At 37.6% G+C, this 25,005-nt stretch overlaps 1 protein-coding gene across 4 annotated transcripts in view; it reads left to right on the forward strand.

Annotated features, from left to right (window-relative positions):
- Positions 1–25,005, forward strand: part of RNF180 (ring finger protein 180) — a 213,746-nt gene that overhangs the window by 27,602 nt on the left and 161,139 nt on the right. For 3 of the 4 annotated variants that reach the window (XM_075541080.1, XM_075541077.1, XM_075541078.1), the window contains exons 3-4: positions 16,293–16,388; positions 19,703–20,662. In XM_075541080.1, the coding sequence (XP_075397195.1) occupies positions 16,293–16,388; positions 19,703–20,662 (1,056 nt within the window). The remainder of the gene's footprint in view (positions 1–16,292; positions 16,389–19,702; positions 20,663–25,005) is intronic. The other variant, XM_075541079.1, reaches the window with a different exon arrangement.

Consider the following 25,005-nt stretch of genomic DNA (forward strand, 5'->3'; position numbering starts at 1 on the left):
TTTTTGTTCCTTGGTGTCTGCTACATGGTCCATTCAACACCTTGTATTCGCTTAGGCCGTGTGCTTCTTCTCTGTGGGCTTTGTTGCTTCTGAGCTAGATTTGCCTTCAAGCCTTTAAGACCCAAGACGCTATATCTTTTTGATAGCCGGGCACCATCAGCTTTCTTCACCACGTTTGCTTACACACACGTCTGTCTTCAGTTTTCATGTCGGGAAGGTGGGTATCCTGCAATGACTGTTTAGCAGGGCGAGGTGCTATTGTATTGGGGGATTATGCATGAGGAGGCCCAATGTCCAACTGCTACCCTACTACTGAACCTATAAATATATGCACATAGGTCTATTGCCCCCATAATCATAAATATATTTACATAATACATGTTTTTTATGTATCAGGAATTTGTTTGTTGATTGATATTTTGACTTTTTCTATGTTTTTTTTCAGTCTATGTTGAAGTATTTTAAAGTAAATGAACTTTTTAATATTAAAAGCTAATTTTATTGGGGGCTCTTACAGCTCTTATAACAATCCATACATCAGTTGTATCAAGCATATTTGCATATATGTTGCCATCTTTATTTTCTAAACCTTTTATTTTTATTGAACCCTTGGTATCAGTTCCTTCTTCCCAACCACACACACGACCCCTTCATAAGTGATAAATTATTATTATTTTCATATCTTACACTGACCGTTGACTCCCTTCCAGTTTGCTTCTATTACGACTAAAAGAAGCTGCCAGCACCTCTTGTGCAATTCTTCTGTAATTGTGCTGTATTATTTTTTTCTGCTATATACTTAGAAATGAAATATTCTGTTGTTGGGTAAGTGGACATTTACTTTCTTTAGAAACTTCCAGAAGTTCTTCCGAGTGACTTTTTATTTCCAACAATAATTTATGGAATTCCAATTGTTCCATGTCTTTGTCAATGATTGCTATTTTCAGTCTTTGTACTTTTTGCCATTATGACAGATGTGTCGTGGTAATGTGGAAGGCATACATATATCTATATCTATATGCTTATTGCTTAGGCACTATTTTTATATGCTTTGTTTATATTAACATTTATTTCTTAGTAGGAGCCCTGGTGATGCTGTGTGTTATGTGTTGGTTTGCAAGGTTTATTGTTCAAACCTACTAGCCTCTCCCTGGGAGAAAGATGAGGCTGTCTATTCCCATATAGATTTTCAATCTAGAAGCTCACAGATGCTAGTCTTTGGTTTTTAGGGTCACTATGAGTTGAAATCAATACAATGATTGTTCTTTTATTTTCTACAGTAACTCTTTGAGGAAAATAATTTAGCATTTCTATTTTACAGCAGAGGAAACTGAAGTATAAAAGTAAATTACCGGTGATTACAGTGCTGCTTAGCAGTGGAGCTAGGCTTGAGTCTTACAGCGAGGCTTCAGAGCCAGTACTCTGTACATTCAAAATCCCTTTCCTGGCTTTCACTGTACCGGCACACCTTGGAGATATTGTTTGGGTCTAGACCAGCACAGTAAAGCAAATGTCATAATAAAGCAAGCTACACAGATTTTTTAGTTTCCCAGTGCATATAGAGGAGCCCTCGTGGTGTGGTGGTTACGCATTGGGCTGCTAATCCCATGAGCTGCTCCATGGGAAAAAGACAGGGCTTTCTACTCAGTGAAGATTTAGACACCTGGAACCCTTCAGGGGAAGTTCTACCATGTCCTATAGGGATGTTATGAATCGGCATCAACTTGATGCCAATGAAATGTCTATTAGTGTGCAATAGGATTTTGAGAGAAGTTGAAGTATGTTAAGAATTACCCATATGTGACAAAGGGACACGAAGTAAGCACATGTTGGAAAAAATGGTGCTGCAATATTTGCTTGATGCAGGATTGCTACGAACTTCCGACTTGTTAAAAATATGTTCTTGAGAAGTGCAACAAAATGAAAACCAACAAAAAAAATCCCCGAGCTCATTGCCATCGAGTTTATGTTGACTTACAACAACCCTACAGGACAGGGTAGAACTGTCCCTGTGAGTTTCTGAGACTGTGACTGTGTGGGACTAGAATGCCCCCTCTTCCTCCCGTGGAGGTGCTTTCCAACTGCTGGTCTTGTTATAACCAAAACCAGTACACCACTGGGGCTGCTCATCAGTGAAGTGAAGCAAAATAAAATAGCATTGCCTGTATAGCTAGAATGCTCTTTAAAGTGAGGATCATGGGACCCAGTGTCTTATGTATGGTATTTTTTATTAGGAGACAACACAGTCTCTGGAGAAGCACATTTTGGTTGGCAATGTTGAGTGCCAGCGAAAGAAAGGAAGATCCTAAATGTGGTGCACTCGACTAATGCAGTATCTACAACAGCGATCTTAGACCTAGCAACACCTGTGATGCTGCTGCAGGACCAGGCAGTGTCTTGTTCTGTTGGGCAGAGTTGCTGGAGTCAGCACCTACTCAGTGGCACTAGCACTAACAACAGTAGCATATTGGACATTTAAGGATCCCTGGTGGCACAGTGCTTAATGTCCTTGACTGTAAACCCAAAAGTCTGTGTCCCAAACCCATTTACCACTATGCAGGAGAAAGATTTGATGGTCTGCTTCGAGATTATAGCCTTAGTGATCCTCTGGGGAAGTTCTACTCTGTCCTGTGGGAATGACTATGAATCAGAATCAATAGACATTCAAATAGAGATTTCTAGGTGGCTGCTGGTTCTGTGAATATGATTTAAGAACAGATATCGGAACTCTTACTCGTTGTAGTTAAATGTTGCCTTGGTTCTGACTCATAGAGACACTGTATACAACAGAATGAAACAGTATTCAGTTTGGTGCTATCCTCACTGAAGCTATTATTTTTGAGCCCATTGTTGCAGTGTGGCAGTAGATGAAATCACCCTGGAGAGTATGAATGGAGTGAAAAGAGAATCTAGGAACATATAAAGGATGGGCAGAGAACTAGATGGTCACACAGAACTGAGAAAGAGTTTCCAGAAACATAGGATGGAACACTAGGATACAGTGTTACAGAATAAAGAGATGGATATGCTCCAGAAGGAGAAATGGATTAGTACTACTGAGTACTATGAGTCAGAATCAACTGGCTGGCAATGAGTTTGGTTTCTGGTTTGGTTGAATGTTGTGTAGAGGTCCTGAAAGGTGAGCCACTGCCTTCTATGTTCAGGTTGTACCATGTACAATTCTATGTGTCACTAGTCTTAAATGGTTAGCTCCTAGAGGTGTGCAGAATTGGAAGGCTAGCTGTATGGCCTTATGGTTTTAGCCAAGTAAAGATCATTGGTCAAAATTCATTTGTTGTTCAGTGGGCTGTAGGGATGTGTCCCCAAATCTCCCCTGGGTTGAGGAAAATGGCAATGGAGGATTGGGATAAAACTACTGGGGTACATTATAATTATTTTGTTATGACTCTTTCTTCATTCCAGACTATGAAATGTTTCATCTTTATATCAGTACAGTTGTTGGCATGAATATGATCAATAAATTTGGAACTGATTATTAGGCTATACGAGAGGGCAACCCCCTCCTCAAATAGGAAAAAGCTCCACTGGGCAGAACTTTCATAATATGTATTTTTCCCACTGGACAAGCATCTAGCAAATTTCTCTGATTTACTGCAGTGTCACCACCTGGGAAGGTTCTCTTTGATCACAGTGAAGTTTTTCATGAGAGCAGTTTTGCTCAAACCTCGCTTTTTAGAATGACTGGTTTAGGAGAACAGTGTAAGGCTGTGAAATTTGTTTCCTGTTTGAGAAAAATGCTGCAGAAACTGTTGTGATGCTGAACACAGCTTACAAGAAAAGATCTCTGGGAAATACTCAAGTGTGAGTTTGCTCATTTCAAAAGAGGTGAAATGTCTATTGATGATAATACTTGTTCTAGATGTCCATCAACTTCCCAAACAGATGAAACTGTTGGCAAAATCTATGTGCTTGTGCTTGAAAACTGATGATGGACCAGATGTGGTCATGAAGAGATAGGGAAGTTATGTGGACTGTCTTGGAGCTCGGCTCAGCAAATTTTAACTGAAGATTTGGAAATGAGAAGGGTCACTGCGAAATTTGTGCCTTGGGTTCTGACTGACCAGCAAAAGGAGTGTCTACTGGAAACATGCTGTGCTTTGACAGAACAGCTATGAAGTGACAGACTTACTGATGATGAGACATGGTGCTATTCTTTAGACCCTGAAAGCAAACATCACTCAAGCCAGTGGAAGATACCATCATCACCTTGCCCCCCCTGCCCTCTTCCCCCAAACCTCGTCAAGTGAAATCAAAGATCAAGAAGATGCTCATTTGTTGTTTTTGGTTTTTTTTTTATGTGAGGGGGATAGTGCATTTGAAGTTTGTTCCACCAGTTCAAACCGTTTATCAAGCTTTCTATTTAGAGTCTGAAAAGATTACATAACAGTGTGCAACAAAAAATGCCTGATTGTGGCAGATGAGGGACTGATTTTGCCACCGTGACAATGTACCTGCTCATGTAGCCATCTCAGTGCACCAATTTTTGATGAAAAACATCATGCCTCTTTTGTCTCATGCCTCGAACTCACTTAACCTCACTCTATGTGACTTCTTTTCATTTCTGTGAATGAAGAGGGACATAAAAGGGCAGAGATAGGATGGTGTACAAGTGAAAAACAAAACAAAACAAAAAAACCCGAGGGAGGTTCTGTCAGCCATCTAAACAGATGAGTTTGAAGACTGTTCCCAAGAATAGAATCACAGATTTGATTAATGTATTAGGTTTAATGGAGAGTGCTTTGAAGGTGATAAGATTGTTTTGTAAAAAGAGGACCTGATGCAAAGGGCTTAAGTGGAGAGCAAATGCTTTGAGAATGATTGGGGCGGGGAATGTATGGATGTGCTTTATACAATTGATGTATGTATATGTATGGATTGTGATAAGAGTTGTATGAGTCCCTAATAAAATGTAAAAAAAAGAAAAGGGAAAAAAAAGAAAGAAAGAAAAGAAAATGATTAGGGCAAAGAATGTACAGATGTGCTTTATACAATTGATGTATGTATATGTATGGATTGTGATAAGAGTTGTATGAGTCCCTAATAAAATGTAAAAAAAAGAAAAGGGAAAAAAAAGAAAGAAAGAAAAGAAAATGATTAGGGCAAAGAATGTACAGATGTGCTTTATACAATTGATGTATGTATATGTATGGACTGTGATAAGAGTTGTATGAGCCCCTAATAAAACGTTTAAAAAAAAGATTGTTTTGTAAAAAAAAAATTAAATACATAGCTTTGGGGAAAAAAATTCCACTTTTTTGGGGTACCTCCTTGTATACGTCCTTCACTTTTTTTGGCTATAAATTTTCTTGCCATGTTGACTCCTGGCTTTAGTTTCCTGGTTGTATCTTTCCTTCTACAGCTATAAAACTAAAATCAATAATATTTTTATGGGTTATTCCTTTTAAATTTTATAAGTATTCCTTCTTCTGTGTAAATATATTTATCCGATGTTTTGTCTTACTACAGGGCCGTACTCAGCAATAGAAATTCAAAGGAAAGCAAAAGAGAAATTGTTCTTGTGAAGTTTTCAGAATAGTGGTCAATATAAATGAAAAATTAGCTATCAGTTGTATAAATAGCACAAGGTAAAAGTCTTAACAATAGTAAGATTGTGATGTAGACACGGAACTAGGGCTAGTTGTGGGAGGAAGGATGAGTAAGCAAAGCTAGAATAGGGAGAGAACATTCCAAGATTTGGGAACTGTATGTTCAGAGGAGACGAGATTGTGGTACATCTCCAATACTAAAAGAGACTGCCTTTACTAGAATGTAGAAATCCAGAGAAAGCTGATTAAGATGAGGATAGATCATTTAATATTTTTGCAAGTCAAATTAAGGACTTTGTTCTTTCTTGTAAGAGCCAGAAGGTCACTGAAGGGGAGTGGCAGTGGCATGCTGAATTTTAACAAGATCATTCTGGCTGGTGTGGAAAATAAATTCGGTGACAAGAATGGATATAGGGAAACTGCCTGCTCATAAGTGAGAGACGTTTTTTCCTCATTCACTATGATATTTTGATTTTTAAAAGGTTTTACTTTTTAAGTAATTTAGAAAAATAAAAATATTAAAATCAAGTAGTTTAATAGAATTTGGGTCCTTTTAATTTAAATTCTCTAGGTATACATATTTAATTGATAATGTAAATCTAAAGGAAATTTTTGCTACTTGTGCTTTTCCTTGACATGCATAAGTTAAGTAATATAGCGGATCAGATTTTAATGAATTACATTATGGAATGTTATTACTACATTGGAAGTGCCAAGTGTTAAACATCTTTCAAAATATTATTTAAGAATCTCAAATTATTTGTCAGATTTTTATCTTTAACCTGTTCTACTTAATTAAAAATCTTAAAGTCCATTAAATAGTAAAACAAAAGTCATCAAATTTGTAATTTTAAAATTAAATGATCAACTCAATTGTGCCAAGCAATTTTAAAAGGAATAACAAAACATGACTAATAATGAATTAGCGCCCTCTACTGCTTAATCAAATTATTTGATTTACAAACTATTTTATGTCAACAATTTTGCATGAAATTGGCTAATGAGTTACTTTTCCCTCCCTCCCCATTCCTCCCATATGATAAATTTACGAAATGAAAATTGTGTTTAGTTTTTTCACTCTAATGAATAAAATTTCCAAGTTTCAGTTTAATTTCTCCCAAAGAGGTAGTTCATTGTGCTACAACTCTAAAGGTTTTATATTCCTCACATCTGAGTTCATTATCTTAAAATATAGACATTAAAACTTATTTTATAATATGTATTTTATCATTTACTTTTAAAAATTTGGTGGCTTATGAGTTAATTTTATATTTTGATCCATCCTATTTTACCTGTAAACTAATATTAGAAGTAAACATGGTTACTAAATATTTTCTTTTTTTGCCTATGACTATCTGTGTGTATGTTAATGTAAATATCGGCCATATACTTGGCAGTCTCATTTATAATCGAGGCTTCTATGTTTACTCAGCTAGTTTTCCTTTGCCTCAGATCCCTATTGGTGTTTGTTAAGGAAGTGTAATGCTTTCTACTTAAAAGACAAACCCTTTTTTCTCCTCCTTCTTGCTTCATTTTCTTTGAATGATTTTTTGCATTTTGTCGATATTTTATGTCTTAACTATATACTCAGTCAAGAACTATAAGGAAATTTATTGTCCTCGAAATTATAGTATGCGATATAAGCTGTTCCAGTAGAAGCATAGTGGATAAGGATATGAATTCTGAAACCAGAATTTTTACTATCTTCAATGGGAATCCTCTCTTTGCTACTTAATATGTAAAGTGGACAAGTTACTTAAAAAATTACTCTCCTTTGCCATTAATGTTTTTATTTACGAAAATAGTAAAATCCCTAGGACAGTTCCTGAGTGTAGTAAGCACAAGGCAGATAGATGTTTGTTACTTAGTGAAAATAAAAATAGATATATAGTAAAGCTTCCTTAATCTACCTAGAACTGACTACAATATTTATTTTCCTAGGAGTATTCTTAAAGCATTTCTAGAATTTATAAGTAGATAGAGCTTATCAAAGTATTATGGACAATCTAATGTCATTTAATATTATAATAAACTTTATGTAATATCCTGATTTACTTAGATGAGTAATGAAATAAAAAATATGCATAATGAAATAGTACAGTGGTGCATCTCATAATGCCCAAATTCTGTGCTATAAGATGTTATGTGATTTGGACATTATGCAAACATTATAGTATATTCATACAGTCCCCAGATTTTAAATGAATTCTTTTGTAAGTTTGTCTTTAAATCAGATTTCTACATTAGTCTGAACTGTTAGGTACAATTCTTTTCTCATGTCAAATGATTGTCTTAATATATAGCATATACAAGGGGGCTTCAAATAGTCCATGGGAGAATTTTATTTTAACTCTCTTTTCCATAAACATTAATACATAAAATAATTAAACTCTTCCAGATGCACTGAAGCAATAGTAATAATGATAATTTTGTTTTATGTGCATTGCAAAACAGTAGTGATTTTTGGTTATTATGAACATTGTATGTACCTTGAATATTTAATATAATAGATTATATGGGGTTGAGCACCAAGCTGTATATGTGGTCAGATGTTGCCTGAATGGATATTATGGGGCACATGACTAAAATGAAATAATACATATTAGGTACCTAGCATGATCCACACTATATTAATAAGTGTCTTTTCTCATAATGTAGGAGTTCTGGTGGCATAGTGGGTTACATATAGGGGTGCTAACCCCAAGGTCAGCAGCTCAAAACCACCAGCATCTCTGAAGATAAAAGATGAGGTTTTCTACTTCTGTAAGGAGTACCAACCTTGAAAGCGATAGGGGCCATTCTACCTATCTTGTATTATCACTCTGAGTCAGAATTGACTTGACGGTAATGAGTGAGTGAGTGAGTGATTGTGTGTGTGTGTGTGTGTGTGTGTGTGTTCTTTTTCTTCTTTTTACTTTATATGCTGGAAGTACTGAGTGGGCTGAACTGGACAGTAACTTTGGTCTGGAAGTGGCTTTCAGGGACCAGTGGAGCGATATGGGACAGGAAGCCCCACCTCTGTGAGACCTGCAGCAAGAACCTCAAACAGCACATCCACATAGACAAGAAACCCTATACCTGCCTCACGTAAGACAAGCACTATTGAAGCTAGTCTGGATTCATCCAGCATCACCACATTCACTCAGACAAGTGTGGCCAGTGTTGCAAGGCCTTCAGCATAACTTGCATTTCATGCCGCACTCGTATAGCTCATTCTTAACATGTGTCCACAATGGCAAAAGCTCTACAAGTGCAGTGAGTGAGGCTAGAATAGGTAAACTGCCAGAACCCTTTCATGGTGCAGCACTGGTCATTCACCTACAGCCACAGTGAGAAGGCCTTTACCTGGAGCTCTGAGCTCATCAAGCACCAGCATATCCACAAGCTAAGAGATCCTACAGCTGTCTTCAGTGGCGTTAGGTCTTCTGTGCCACTTCCACTTCTTTTGGCGACTGTGGACCCACAGCACCTGTGGAAAGGCCTTTGACTAGAGCTTGCAGCTCACCTAGCACCAGAAGAGCCATTACTGAGAGGAGATGAGTGACCCTGTGGGACTGCCAAAGGACTTGTGGTTCTATGTAAAGGTTGCATGGAGAAGGGCTCCTGCCTGCCTTTCCTTTCATGGAACCACCAAGTTCTAAATGCCCATTGTCTCCAGTACACCCTTTCTGGTTGCTGAGGAAAAAGGAAGAAAATGTTGATCTTTCTTTGATCCATTTTAAATTGTTCTCGTTTTAATGTTTTCTGCTTACTTTTTTATTGAGGATTTTGTCTGCTTTGTTATTGTTTTAACTGTTTTCTTTGCTTTTGTATGTTTTTCAAAATAGACAATAACTAGATAAATGGTTTCTTGGGGCGATGGCAGGGGATGTTGGGGGGAAATGAGCTAATAACAAAGTACAATAAAGAGGAAAGTTTTCTAAAATTGTCTATGACAGTGATTGTAAAACTCTCCTAGATAATATTCAACTATTGAATTGTAGAATGCATGGATTAAGTCCAAATGAAACTGTAAACAAAAAGAAAACTGTTAAGGCCTAGGGGACTACAGAGGTATGTGTATGTTGTCAAATGTACAGTGGATGTTTGTTGCACGTACCTGTATATCTGTTTTGTATCTCTGGCTCTCAAGTTTAGCAATCTCAGAGCTTCTGTCCCTCCCAGATCTGCAGTACTTGGCTCTTCCTGCATTCCTTCTCTGCTAGAGGACAGGGTATTGTTGTTGTTGCTCATAAAGTGCCCTAAGGATAGTGCTTGGTAGCCTTCTCATAGTGGGTTAAGGAGTTTGTTCTGTTAGGAAGATAAGGGAAGAAAGGGTCTGGATAAAATTTTGTGCCTTTTCCTTGTGGCTACTGTTTGCCTCCCTCCATCCTATACCACATTGGCTTTTTGACTGAATGCTAGAAATTTTAAATTTCATTTAGAATACTGTGCCTTTTACAAAAGTTTCTGTACTTCTTTCTTAGCAGTTTTTTTCTAAATTGATTACTGGAAACTTGTTTTAAATGTATTTAGGGCTAGTATGGAGTATTTATTCCATGATGAAGTAACCCCATTTTTTAAAACGTTTTATTAGGGGCTCATACAACTCTTATCACAGTCCATACATATACATACATCAATTGTATAAAGCACATCTGTACATTCTTTGCTCTAATCATTTTCTTTTCTTTCTTTCTTTTTTTCCCTTTTCTTCTTTTACATTTTATTAGGGACTCATACAACTCTTATCACAATCCATACATATACATACATCAATTGTATAAAGCACATCCATACATTCCCTGCCCCAATCATTCTCAAAGCATTTGCTCTCCACTTAAGCCCTTTGCATCAGGTCCTCTTTTTTTTCCCCCTTCCTCCCCGCTCCCCCCTCCCTCATGTGCCCTTTGTAATTTATATATCGTTATTTTGTCATATCTTGCCCTATCTGGAGTCTCCCTTCCCCCCTTCTCTGCTGTCCCTCTCCCAGGGAGGAGGTCATATGTGGATCCCTGTAATCAGTTCCCCCTTTCCAACCCACTCACCCTACACTCTCCCAGCTTCGCCCCTCACACCCTTGGTCCTGAAGGTATCATCCACCCTGGATTCCCTGTGCCTCCAGCCCTCATATGTACCAGTGTACAACCTCTGCCCTATCCAGCCCTGCAAGGTAGAATTCGGATCATGGTAGTTGTGGGGAGGAAGCATCCAGGATCTGGGGGAAAGCTGTGCTCTTCGTCGGTACTACCTTGCACCCTGACTGACCCATCTCCTCTCCTAAACCCCTCTATGAGGGGATCTCCAGTGGCCGACACTTGGGCTTTGGGTCTCCACTCTGCACTTCCCCCTTCATTCAATGTGGGGTGTGTGTGTATATATATATATATATATACACACACACACATATATATATATATATATATATATATATATATATATATATATATATATATACACACACACACATACACACATATTCTTTTTTTTTTTTTGCATGATGCCATATACCTGGTCCCTTTGGCACCTCATGGTCGCACTGGCTGGTGTGCTTCTTCCATGTGGGCTTTTTTGCTTCTGAGCTAGATGGCCGCTTGTTTATCTTCAAGCCTTTAAGACCCCAGACACTATCTCTTTTGATAGCCGGGCACCATCAGCTTTCTTCACCACATTTGCTTATGCACCCACTTGTCTTCAGCGATCCTATCATGGAGGTGTGCAGCCAATGATATGATGATTTTTTGTTCTTTGATGCCTGATAACTGATCCCTTTGGGATCACTCGCTCACTCAGGCTGGTGTGTTCTTCCATGTGAGCTTTGTTGCTTCTGAGCTAGATGGCCGCTTGGAAGTCACCCCATTTTTATGGCATGACTCTTTGGGTCTCTATTGAATGCTCGATTACTTAGTGAGCCTTTTCCCATCAGGCTGATGGAACATGATGATTCCTGGCCTGGGGTGAGCTTTTAGAATTATTCAGTTTCCTCCTCCTCTGTTCATTCTTTCCCTCATAGTACAGTCTCTTAGAATTTCACTTGAATGTCCATATTGGAATGTGATCAAAGATCCATGGCGATGGTGACCTGGATGCAGATTTCTAGATTTCTTTCTCCATTGGAGCAGCTAGCGAGTTTGAATTGATGATCATGTGGCTTACAGCCCATAGTCCAAAATTATAAATTCCATTGTATAAAGAACTTAGTGATAACCAAATAGGATTAAAAAAAAGCAAACAAACCAAGGCCCTTAATAATCAAATTGCTGAAATCCAACGCTAAGAGAGAGCATCAAGGAGGGGGACCAAAACTTATTAAAAATAGGAGAAAGGAGGTGACAGTGATTTGGGGAATTTCAATTAGGAATATGAAAAAGTAAAAACCTGGGATTAACTTCTGCTAAGGCTTTCTACTACTGTTGGGTTTGCTGCCCACGAAGTGAAACAGAGTCCCTTTGGGTTAAGATTTACAATGGAGTTCTGTGTCCTTTGGGGCATTTATGAGACTTGAAAGAACTTCGTAACATGTCCTGATAAACAATTCAACCCCTAATATTTCTTTTTTTTTTAAACACTCAAACCCCCTAATATTTCTTATTGGGATTACAATTTATTAATGCCTTTAATAAACCTTTTAGTCATAAATTTTTCCTGTGTGTTCTGTGTAGCCATTGTAATGGATATTAGAATCTAGAGAAATAAAATAGAGAGCATTAATTAAAATAATGCAATGTAGAAAACATCAATTAGAACATCCCAGGATTTTTAAAATATTAAAATTGGAAAAACTTTAAAACTTTTAAACAAAATTTTTATTGTATCTTGAATTTGGACTAGCACTGATTATTCGTTAAAGATGTGGAATACTGTTGCAGCCATTGTGTCAACCCATGTCATTGTAAGACTTCCTCTATTTTACTGTCCTTGTACTTTACCCTGGTAGCACAGTGGTTATGTTTTGGTGGCACCGTGGTTATGTTTTGGTGGCCCCGTGGTTATGTTTTGGTGGCATGGTGGTTATGTTTTGGTGGCACCGTGGTTATGTTTTGGTGGCAAGATAAACAGTTCTACTCCCACTGTTAGTCTCAAACTCGCAAAGGTGTTTCTACCCTGTCCTATAGGGTTGCTCTGAGTTGGCATCCACTTGATGGCAGTGAGTTTGGAGGGCTTTTTTATGCCGTATCAAGTATATCTTTTCCCAGGGAGTTATCTTCTGATAATATATCCAAAGTACACGAGTTAAAGTTTCACCATCTTGACTTCTAGGGAGCAGTCTGGCTGTACTTCAAGAGAGATTCCTTTGCTCTTCTGGCAGTTCACAGTGTTTTAAGTACTCTAGTTCTTTTGTAGTCTGAGATAGTTAATGTTTATGTGCCAACATGGCCAATGAACACGTGGGATTAATTGAAGGGTGGAGAGAAAAATGGCTCGGCGAGCCTCACTTCTCTTGTCTCTTACTCTTTGATCATTGGACTAGTATACGGCTGCCTTGCTTGTTCTGTGCCTCAATTTGCAAGCTACACTACCTGTGGGACACCTAACCCGTGGACTGTGTCGCTGTAATTTGAGGTTCCTTCAAGATCTGCTTCACCACACCATTGGAATTTATATCTCTTGAACTGGGGACTATCATACCCTGTCATCTGGCTGACTGTTGGTGACCTGCCTTGCTGTTTGCTTCCTGTGCCTGGATAGCCTGAATTGCTCTACAGAGGACTACCCAGCGGCCCTCAATACTTGAAGGACTGCCAGTGTCTCACAACTCTCTCACGGGAGTGAGTTGCACTGAGCCATTTGTACTGCTTTCTAATTTAATTAACTGTTTATTTCTTATGTTATATATCTATCTTTATAAATATATAAATATTAGCGTTCTGGTTTTGTTTCTCTAGAGAACCCTGTCTAAAACATGCTCTTTTCTTATTCACTGTCCAACATAAGGTGATTGCAAATACTATGACTTGCGCCAGGTGCACCTGAGCCCTCAAAGGGACATCCTGTCTCATCAGAACTTTAAAGAAGTCTTGCACAGCAGATTTGCTCAGTTCAATAAATATTCCATTTGATTTCTGGACTGCTATTTCCACAAACATTGATTGTGGATCCAAACACAATGAAATCCTTGACAAGTTCAATAATTTCTCCAATTATCAATATTTTGTATATTGGTCCTGCTGTGAGGAATTTAGTTTTCTTTTCATTGAGTTGTAATCCATACTGAAAGCTGCCTTGATCTTCAGCAAGTGCTTCAAATGTTCCTTGTTTTTAGCAAGCAAGTTTGTATCATCTGCATCTTCCAGCTGGTTAATAAGCCTTCCTACAATTCTAATGCAGCATTTTCTTTGTGTAGTCCACAGATTGAATAAGTATGATGAAAGAGGTACAACAATAGCATGTGTCTTTCTGGATCGTAAATTGTGTGCATTATTCCCTTGTTCTGCTGAAAAGACTGCCTCCTGCTTAATGTACAGGTTCCTTATAGTACAATGAAATATTTTGTAGTTCCCTTTCTTCTCAATGCTATCCACAGTATCTTACTACCCACGGAGTCAAATGCCTTTTCATAGTCAACAACACACAGGTAAACAGCTTTCTGGTGTTCTCTACTTTCTGCCAAGATCCATCTTCTGACGTCAACAATGATGTTGCTCATGCCACCTCCTCTTCTAAGCCCAGCTTGAATTGCTGGAAACTACCTTTAATGTACTGCTGTAACCATTGTTGAATTATCGTCAGCAAAATTTCATTTACATGTGGTGTTAAGGATAACTTTGTAGACTTTCTGCCCTCTATTGGCTCACCTTTCTGTGGAATTGGCACAAGTATAGATTTCTTCCAGTCAGTTGGCCAGTTCATGGGTTCCCAAATTTCTTCACATAGGTGAGTGAGTGCTTCTGGTGGTGCATCAGCTTATTGAAGCTTTGCAGCCAGTATTCCATCAATTCCTCTGGCCTTGTTTTCGGCTCATGCCTTCAGTGCAGCTTACTTTTCTTCCTTGTGAAATGGTTGCAGATCAACCAGTTCTTTTTGGCCCAGTGACTGTGTATTGCTTCCATTGCCTTTTGATGTTTCCTGCATTATTCAACATTTTCCCATAGAATACTTCAATATTTCAACTCAAGGCTTGATTTTTTTCCCTCTTTTATTTTTTTATTTTAGTTTGAGATATGCTGAGCATGTTCCTTTGTAAGTAACTCCAGGTGTTTCTTTGCACATTTAATTAAATTTTACTTTGTTATTTTATTTTCAAATCTTTTGAAATTTTCTGTTAAAATATTTTGCTTTGTCATTTCTTCCTTGTGCCTTAGCTACTCTGTGATTTAAAAGCAAGTTTCAGAGTCTCTTCTGACATCCACTTTGTTCTTTTTTTTCTTTCTTTTCTTTTTAATGATCTTTTACTTTTTCTGTGTATGGTGTTCTTCATGCTATCTCATTACCTATTCTGGTTTTCAGTCATTCAAATCTGCTTTAGAGATGTTCTGGGAAATTAAGTGGTATATACACAAGATTATATTTTCTTCAACTAGAACCTGCATTTACAATCAGCTCCTGGCCTTGTTTTGGTTGATGATATTGCCAAAATGCTATCTAGCAGATGATAATATCTCTAGGTTTTCTTTAACCCTTTAATACATTCGATCTATTGTTTTGGGGGTGCTAAAAGGAAATTAGATTGAGATGACTTCTTTTTTACATCTTTTGAATATGTATATAAGTCACACTGAGGCTTTTTTTTATTTGAACCTGACCACACTTTAATATCTTAAAAGATCCTTTTGCTGGAAGAGAACGTTGGTGTAGGGACCAGGAAGGATGAGTTTGGGAAATTAATCTGAGAAATGCTGGGTGGCCCTGACTCCAAGTTACAACCTACAGCAGCTGATTCCGTGAAGCGTCCTTGCAGAGATCCTGCTCGCCTTCATTTTTGTCACTGTCAATGAAGATTTTAAGATCAAGCTATTAATTTGGCTGTTTGTTACATTTTAACCCGGTTGTGGGACTTTATAGTGCAATTTCAATGGAAATCTAAAAGCACTCTGCTTTGTTAACTTGAAGACCTTTAGTGTGAAACCTGATTCTGGCAAAAGGTATGTAGGCTGGAGCCTTACTTTTCTTCCACCCCTGTCTACCAAACCTTTCCTGATTTTAATAGAATTAAATCCTCTAGACCCAGGAATAACCTTGCAGCAGTTACCGAGCAGGGTTTTACAGGCGAAGAAACTGAGACAGGGGAGTAAAGATCCACGTAGCTTGACCCTGTCCTGTCCCATATGTCTCTGCTTCATCTTTTGCTTCGTCTCTGAAGGGCTTTTCCAACTGTCCACACAACTACCTTGGCCGCCTGTGCTTTCCTTGAGCAAATTGATAAAGAATATAGGAACTTCGTTCCTCAGTCATTAGGAGAACTGATCTAGAATTATATATTGAAGACAAGGAGAAGTAGTCATGAATACATGAATATAGCCTGCTTTTGTTTTTGACACAAGAGAGGGGAGAATGAGCACAATTCCAATTTATGAGCTTGATTTTAAGAAATTTTATTTTTTCTAATCATAAATATTATTTCATGCAGAAGAAAAAATTGTGTTCTGTATGAAGTTGCTTTTGGTGTTAGCTGGAGTAAAGAGGGGAGTAGAGTGTGCATTTCATTGTAGGTAAAATTGAGTTTGTATATTTGTGCATTTCTTGAATATAAGATCTGTGGAATAAATTTTGAGCTGGTAATTGATAGTATGTATTTTTATATAACAGGATAGAGTTGATTCAACTGATGCTCAAAGTATTTGTCATGTATGGCACATGAATACAGAAGCCCTTCCAGAATGGATAAACTGCCTAATACGAAAAGTAAGTTTCCTAATAAAATAGGAAGCTGCAGTCTTCATTGTGTTTTGTCCTTAATTTTTAGAGCTGTTTTTCTTGGGTGGATTAATTTAAGAGTCAGGGAAAGGCATGTATGTCCTGATTACACTGCTGGCTTCTTCAAAATGACTACAACACTTCAGGTACTTTACACTTCAGACGTAGCACTGGGCTATTTCCTCTTTACGGGATACGCTTCCCACTTGGTTTGCTCCTTCATGGTGGGCTACCCACTGAACTGCAAAGTTAGCATTTCTAATTAACCGCTTTCACCAAGGGAGAAAGGTGAGGCTGTTGAGTCTCTTAAAGATGCACAGCCTTGGAAACCCAAAGGGACAGTTTTGCTCGATTCTATTGAGTTTCTATGAGTCAAAATTGACTCAACGACAGTGAATTTTTTTTTGAGTTTTGCTTTAAGTGAGACATTCAGTCGCCAACCTATCAACTATTTCTCTCCATTACCCATGTATCCACACTTCTTTCTCTCTGCTTTATATAGCTATCTGTACATACACACATAGTATATAAGTTTATTGTCATTGAGTCAAGTCCAACTCATGGCAACCCTACAGGCCAGGGTAGAATTGCTTCTGTGGGTTTCTAAGACTGTAACTCTTTATAGGAGTAGAAAACTTCATCTTTCTTCAGTGGAGCTGTTGGTGGATTTCAATATCAACCTTGAAATTAGCAGTGGGGTGCATAATCACCACACTGCCAGGGATCCTATTATAATATATTCTGCCTGCTTACACATATGTGTAACTTTATATGACATACTAAGGGTGCCCCAAAAGTAAAACGGAGAAAAGCTCTGTCCAGCGGAGCTTTCACAGTATGGATTTTCCCCCACCAGGGGAACAGCCAGTAAGTTGCTCTGACTTAGTTCACCCAGTGGTGTCGCCTGGGAATGTTCTCTGGTCACAGTGAATGTTTTTGTGAAAGCATTTTCACTCGAACCTCATTTATTACGATGACTGATTTAAGAGAACAACATGTGGCTGTGAAATTTTGTTTCCTGCTCATGAAAAATGCCACAGAAACTGTTGTGATGTTGAACACAGCTTACCAGGACAACACTATGGGAAAACTCAAATGTATAAGTGGTTTTCTCATTTCAAAAAAGGTAAAATGTTGATTTATGACAAGCCTTGTTGTGGACATCTGTCAACTTCCCACACGGACGGAAATGTCCACTCGTAGTGCATTTGGAATTTGTTCTACCAGGTCAGACTGTTAATCAAGCTTCCTATTAGATTCTAAAAAGGCAGTATAACAGTGTGTGACAAAAAAGGCCCGAGTTATGCCAGATAGAGGACTGGTTTTGCCACCATGATAATGCACCTGTTCTCACAGTGTCTCAGTGCGCCAGTTTTGGGCAAAAAACAACATGCTTCTCTTGGCCCACACACCTTACTTACTTGATCTAGCTCTATGTGACTTCTTTTTGTTCCTGGAAATGAAGGAGGGACATTAAAGGACATGATTTGATATAGAAAAGATGAAGAAAAATGAGGGAGGTATTGTCAAGCCATTGAAACATATGCATTTGAAAAATATTCCTAAAAATGGAATTTCAGATCTGACAAATGTATTAAATGTTCTGGACAGTCTTTTAAGGTGATAAGGTTGTTTTGCAAAAAAAATTTTTAAATGCATAGTGTGGGGATAAAATTCTACTTTGCTGGGAGTACCCCTTCATATATACATTATTGCATATGCAATTGCCCGTAGAAAATATATATTATTATATACTCGTAGATAAAGTATACATACCCAAGTACCATATATACCATAAATACAAGCCAAGTTTTTCAGCACATTTTTAATGCGGTGTTTGTGATAAAATTGGTGCCTCCGCTGAAATTTAGGTTGGCTTATACTCGAATATATATGGTATTTATGAGGTGGCTTCAAAAGTTGATGGAATAATGGAATTGGAAGATAATTGAATTTTTCTACAAGGTTTTGGAACCCCTGTATAACTCATTTTGTTACTTGCCTAATACCTAATAAGGGTGTTATATGGCTAATCCCTATAAACAACACTTGCTAAATGAACCACATATCTTATATTGACCATTCACATATGAGAGGGCTTTACAAATTTTGTGGAAATACAGAATTAAAAGACAATGGGATTTTTCTATGAACTACTTGAAGCCCCTTCATATACACTGTGTATTGACATATAACGTTGTCAGGAGCTGATGCATCTGTTCTGACTCATAGTAACTTGAGATTTGACAGAACGAAACACCCCTGGTCCTGTGCCATCTTCACGACTGTCCTTCTGCTTGCGCCCCTTGTTGCAGCCACTGTGTTCAACCATCTTGTCAAGGCCTCTCCTCCTTGCTCAATATGCATATACATATAGAGTAACCTTAGTAATTATCACTGTTCTTACCATAACCAAAATAAAAGCAATGTATTTTCAAGGATCCTTAAGGAAAGTTTTCAAGAGCAAGAACCGGCCTTAATAGTCTTTCGCTATTTCTTAACATGCAAAACATTTAAGTACTAGAAAAGTGTAAGTAATATGATTTTTGGAAAAATATAATTATATTTTTCAGTTAATTTAGCATGAAGTGTACTATTGTGGTTAAATTAGCATTTGGTTGATATAGCTTGCATCCCTTTTCCCATTGTAATGATTTCCTGGGAATAGACTGCTGAGGCGTCCTGAACGTCACACACATTAGAACACTGCGGATGTTCCTCTGTCTCTGTGGAAAAGATCATTTAAAGCTATTTCATTATTTTCGGTCTGAGCTTATCTGAGTATGGAAAAGACACTATCTGGTGTAGGCAACCAAGATCTGTTGGCTGTATATAAAAAGCCAAAAAGAGCTTTATTTTGTTGCTTGGGTAAAGTTCCCTCCCACAGTGCTTGGTATGCAAGAAGTGTATCAAAACAGACACTTTTCTGTGAGATTTTACTTGCAAATTAAGCTCCGTAGACTGATTTGCTTCCTGGTTCCATAGTGTATTTTTCTTTTCATTAGTTCACACTGTATCTATATTCAGCCCATTGTTTTAGAGACTCCTTTTTAGAACTCTTAGGAGTATTGTTTGGATGGGCATGATTTGCAATATGTTATCATTCCAGAACTTGCTTATCTATTTATTGGTAGGCTTTCTCCCATTTGCTGTTCTGTCTACTAATCAGAAAACAGAAAGCTAGTCTTTTTCTGTGGGATACAAAACTTTCAGGCAGTCAGCTTTATTAAAAAAAAAAACCTTACATTTTCTTAGATTATTTTACAATGAAAGCATTATCTTTTTTTCCTTTTTACCTGTAGACCCGGTGGACAGTTGGAAAGCTGAATTGTCCTTTCTGTGGGGCCCGGTTAGGGGGCTTTAATTTTGTCAGCACTCCAAAATGTTCCTGTGGCCAGCTTGCAGCTGTACATCTCTCCAAGAGCCGGACCGATGATCAGCCAACACAAGCAGACAAACTAACGAGCACATCGCTGGAATACTTGTCAGATCCTAGAGTACAGTCGGGTGACAAGGGAACTCTGCTGACAGGTGGCGTCTCCAGAAAAAGAAATCACCACGGGCTTTTCAGCATGGCCCAGAATAATAATGGCCCTGGAAGACTAACAGAAGCTCTGTGCCTGGAGGTGAGATCAACATATTTTGAGATGAAGAACGAAAAACTGCTCTTCAAATCATCAGATCCAAAATACCAGCTTTTTGTTCCCCAGCTTGTGGCTGGCAGATGTACAGCAAGAGCTTTTCATAGAAAATCACATAGTTTGGATCTGAACATCAATGAGAACCTGACTTTATTTCCTACTTTGTGTGAAATGCATAGGAAGACAACTGCCTATTCTAGGCTAAATGAAACGCAGCCCATTGACCTTTCTGGCTCGTCTTTAGAGAGTAGTAAAAATAGCTGTTCCTTTCAGAATCCATCCCGTTTTAGTCCTAATGTGCTGCTGCAGAGATTTTCAGTGGCTCCCCATGAGACTCAGACACAAAGAGGAGGAGAATTTCAGTGTAATCTAGAAGCTTCTGCTGTGTACTCTGACCATGCTACTTCCAACAATCTGACTTTCCTGATGGACTTACCCTCGGCTGGCAGGAGTATGCTGGAAGCTTCGGATCAGGAAGAGCACCTCTCTCCTCTAGACTTCTTGAGCTCAGCCAGTTTTTCCTTGGGCGCCATTAACCAGAGGCTCAATAAGAGAGAAAGAAGCAAGTTGAAGAATTTGAGAAGGAAACAACAAAGGCATGAAAGATGGCTACAGAAGCAGGTAATTTTTTAAGAGCTTACTAAAAGTTCTATATTATAAAATATTGAGGTTTGAGGCATGGACTAACTTTAAATTTGGTTTTAATATTTCTTTTAAATGAATTTCTCTCTAAGATGCACTTAATAGTCATTGCAACCCTAGTATAACTGCCATGTATAACTCTGTCCATATGTGTCAACTATGCTTAAAAGTGTGCACTTTTCACTGCGTTATCCAATTCTGCTCATGTTTTAGGGGTGCATTCTTAAAATATTGAGACTCTAATAGATTCTTGTTATATGCATTTTTAACTTATTACGTGTTAAGAATGATTTGGATTTTATATAAGGTTAAGTTAAAAATTGTTTCTGTAAGTAAATACAATCCAGTGCCATATTTCCTCACTCTCATCATGTTTAACTTAAATCAGTATTTTCAAGGACTCTTATTTATTTAGTGAACATATGCACACATGGTCCAGATGTGACCATTACAACTTATAAAAATTATCTAACAGGTAATTTACCTTTACTGTGACTTTATAGCATAAAGTGCTTCTTGATGATTTGAACTACTTTTGTGCCCATAATAACTTGTTGAAGAGTGGTGTGAGTGACGGAATTTAACAATAAATATTAGATTCCGGAGAAGCCAATGGTTGTGGTGCTCATAAAAAATTTGGAACATTAGGACTTGTATATTTCTTGCTAAACTTTTTTTCACATATTGCCTGTATTATTTATTTGATATATTAAAATTCTCCTATATATCTGTTGAGTATTAACAATGTTCACAGAGCTTAAGTAAAGAAAAGGATAATTTCACATAACAGCTCATTTTAAAAAATGACTGTGAACTCATTATTGCTTGTGATTCTAGACTCAAACAACAACAAAAATATTACTAACTTGATTAGGTGTTTTGTTGTTTCAGTAAATTATATAGATAATTTTTATTTATATTTTAATGGTTGTTGATAGGAAAACTGTAGCTTGACGTTTGTGAAAATTGACTTAACTTGAAAGGATATATCATAGAATACAACAATGAATATTATACTATTATAACTATATCGTTACACTAGTAGACATCTTTAGTCTTAATTTATTGAAATAGTAACATTCAAAACCTCTATTAAAAATTTGACTTATCCTTATTTAAATAAGAGATTAAACATCTAGTGTTTCCTTAAGAAAGAAAGTTTGAAGGCATATAGCAGTTTAGAAATTATATGAGTTAGCATTTTGGGTACATAGCATGTTAAAAGCCAGTCATGGTAATTCAAATAAAAAGATAAATCCTAAAAAGGGTTCATATTTGAGGTAAATTAATGAGCTATTCTGCTCATTCCATATTTAATACAAATTAATGGAGTAAATATTAGATGTCTGTTTGCAAATGTGATGTGTGTGTAATGAAAGGATAGCATCAATACAGATCCTGATGCTTTTTAATTGGCGAACTAAGTATGTAATGTATAAAGGAAAAGCTAGCTGTTGCTGATTATAATTTATGGAGATTTTAAATAATTGGCTGGGAAATCTAGGTTTCTGTTATTGACATTTTAAATAATTGTGTGCAAGCCAGACATTTTTGGTGAGACACATCATTAAAAAAGTGTGTTTATGATACTACAGAAAAACAATTTTTTAAGTTTAGGGATGTAAATTAGATTGATATGGGGTGGGGGAGTCTATGCTCTTATACAACGTGAGCATTTCACAGTGCTTTTGTTCAGTTCACGTAAATTACTTTGGAGAAAATGTTAGTGTTACAAATTACCCTGAACCGGCCAACATCTCTTTTTTTCTTTTATTAATCCAGCATTGGATTTCTATTTTAATTTAAAAATTAAAAAAGAAAGATTGGTTCCAAGAGTTCAATAAATGTTTGTTGTTTAAAAAAGAATGTCATCAATCAAGTTGACACTTGTAACTCAGCCCTGTGCCACTCAGCCATGTGTATAGATTCACATGAACACGACTACAGTGAGAATACAGAACAGTTCAATGAATCCAAAAACTTCTTTGTGCTATAATCTTGAATCTTGCTCCCACCTCTAATCCCTGACAATCGCTGATATGCTCTTCATAATTTAATTTTGTCTTTTTGGCAGTTTTTTTTTCAGGATGGAATCCTGCAGCATGTAACCTATAGTTTACTCAACATAATTACCTGTGAGACTCATTCAGGCTGTTGCAGATATCAAGCGTTCTTTCTTATTGTCTAGTAGTATTCCGTTGTATGAATAAACCACAGATTATCCATTCACCCATTGAAGGGCCAGAGGGTGGTTTCTAGTAATTATGAATACAGCAACTACAAAGATTTTTGTACAGGTTTTTATTGGAACCTAAATGGTCATTTCTGTAGGGTAAATACCCAGGGATAGGATTTCTGGATCATATGGTAAGTGTATGTTCAACTTTACAAGAAACTTTCCATAGTAGTGGTACCACTTTGCATTCTCAGCAACAGTGTGTTGTAAGAGTTGTTTTGCAACCTTGCTAGCACTTGGTTTTATCCTTTAAAAATATTAGTCATTCTAGTGGGTTTGTAGTAGTTTCGCATGGCAGTTTTTACTTGCATATCCTCAGAGGTTAGCAGTTTTCCTGTGCATTTTTGCCATTTGTGTATTCTTTAGTGATGTGTTTTTTCAAATCTTTGTCTGTTCTTAAATTTTGTTTTCTTTTTTCCTTCCTGTTGAGTTTTGAGTTATTTGCCTATTTTGGTTATAAGTCTTTCTTCTAAAAAGTGATTTTCAAATATTTCTCATAGATCACTGTATAAGGGTAAGTAAAACAAGACTGTTAGTAGGGTTCAAGTTCATGCATGCCTAAGTTTATTCTAAGAAAATATGTCTTTGCAATCAGTAGGTAATTTCAGAGGAAGTTTTATCAGTCATAGTTTTGTTAGCTGATCTTTCCATCAGTCTTTTAAGATCAAAGGTAATGAAGATGATATTATATGGAATAAATCATATTTAGGGGTGAATCTTGGATTTACCAAAACAACCTAGAGAGAAAGGTCCCATGAAAATAATAGCTTGAAAAATAACATGGAAGAAGCACACCAGCCTGTGTGACCATGAGGTGCTGAAGGGTTCAGTTATCAGGCATCAAAGAACAAAAAAATCATATCATTGTGTGCTCACCTCCCTGATATGACCACTGAAGACAAATGGGTGCATAAGCAAATGTGGTGAAGAAAGCTGATGGTGCCCAGCTATCAAAAGACATAGCAGTCTGGGGTCTTAAAGACTTGAAGGTAAACACACGGTCATCTAGCTCAGAAGCAACAAAGCCCACATAGAAGAAGCACACCAGCCTGTGTGTTCACAAGGTGTCAAGGGATCAAGCATCATCAGAACAAAAAATCTTACCATAGTGAATGAGCGGGGTAGTGTGGAGTGGAAACCCAAAGCCCATTTGTAGGCCAGTGGACATCCCCTTACAGCAGGATCTTGGGGAGGCGACAAGACAGTCGGTGCGATGTAGCAACGATGAAAAATACAACTTTCCTCTAGTTCTTAAATGCTTCCTACCCCTTTCCCCCTCTCCCACTGTCATGATCCGAATCCTACCTTGTAAGTCTGACTAGACCAGAGGATGCACAGGGGTACACATGGAAACTGGAAACACAGGGAATCCAGGGCGGATGATCCCCTCAGGACCAGTGGTGAGAGTGGCGACACTGGGAGGGCATAGGGAGAGTGGGTTGGGAACCGATTTCAAGGATCTAAATGTGACCTCCTATCTGGGGAACATACAACAGAAAAGTGGGGGAAGGGAGACATGGGACAGAGCAAGATATGACAAAATAATAATTTATAAATTATCAAGGGTTCATGAAGGAGGAAAGAATGGGAAGGGGGGGAATAAAGGAGGACCTGATGCCAGGGGCTTGGGTGGAGAACAAATATTTTGAGAATGATGAGGGCAATGAATGTACAAATGTGCTTTACACAATTGATGTATGTGTGGATTGTGATAGGTGTTGTGTGAGCCCCTAATAAAAATGATTTTTAAAAAAAGAGAAAAAAACTAATAGCTTCTGATGGCTCTGGAGGAAAGGGTAATAACTCAAAGGGTTATTTATGGCAACTGGCTTTGGGATTGCCAAGGGGTAATCTTGAGAGATTTTCTTGCTCCTTCTACTGTTGATGTGTTCTCCAAACTCATAAGCTCTTGAGAAGGAAAAGTATGTCAAAATTGTCATGTTTAGTTCCACCAGTGATTCTTGGGCTCCCATTGTCATCCGTAGACTTCTGCAAACTAGATTATCAGATTTTGGGCTCGGATACTCATCCCTCCCTTTGCCTTTGGGTTACATGCTTCACAATCCAGTGACTCGTTAGAGTTTGC

This window comes from Tenrec ecaudatus, chromosome 2, assembly GCF_050624435.1.
Source record: "Tenrec ecaudatus isolate mTenEca1 chromosome 2, mTenEca1.hap1, whole genome shotgun sequence".
NCBI lineage: Eukaryota > Metazoa > Chordata > Mammalia > Afrosoricida > Tenrecidae > Tenrec > Tenrec ecaudatus.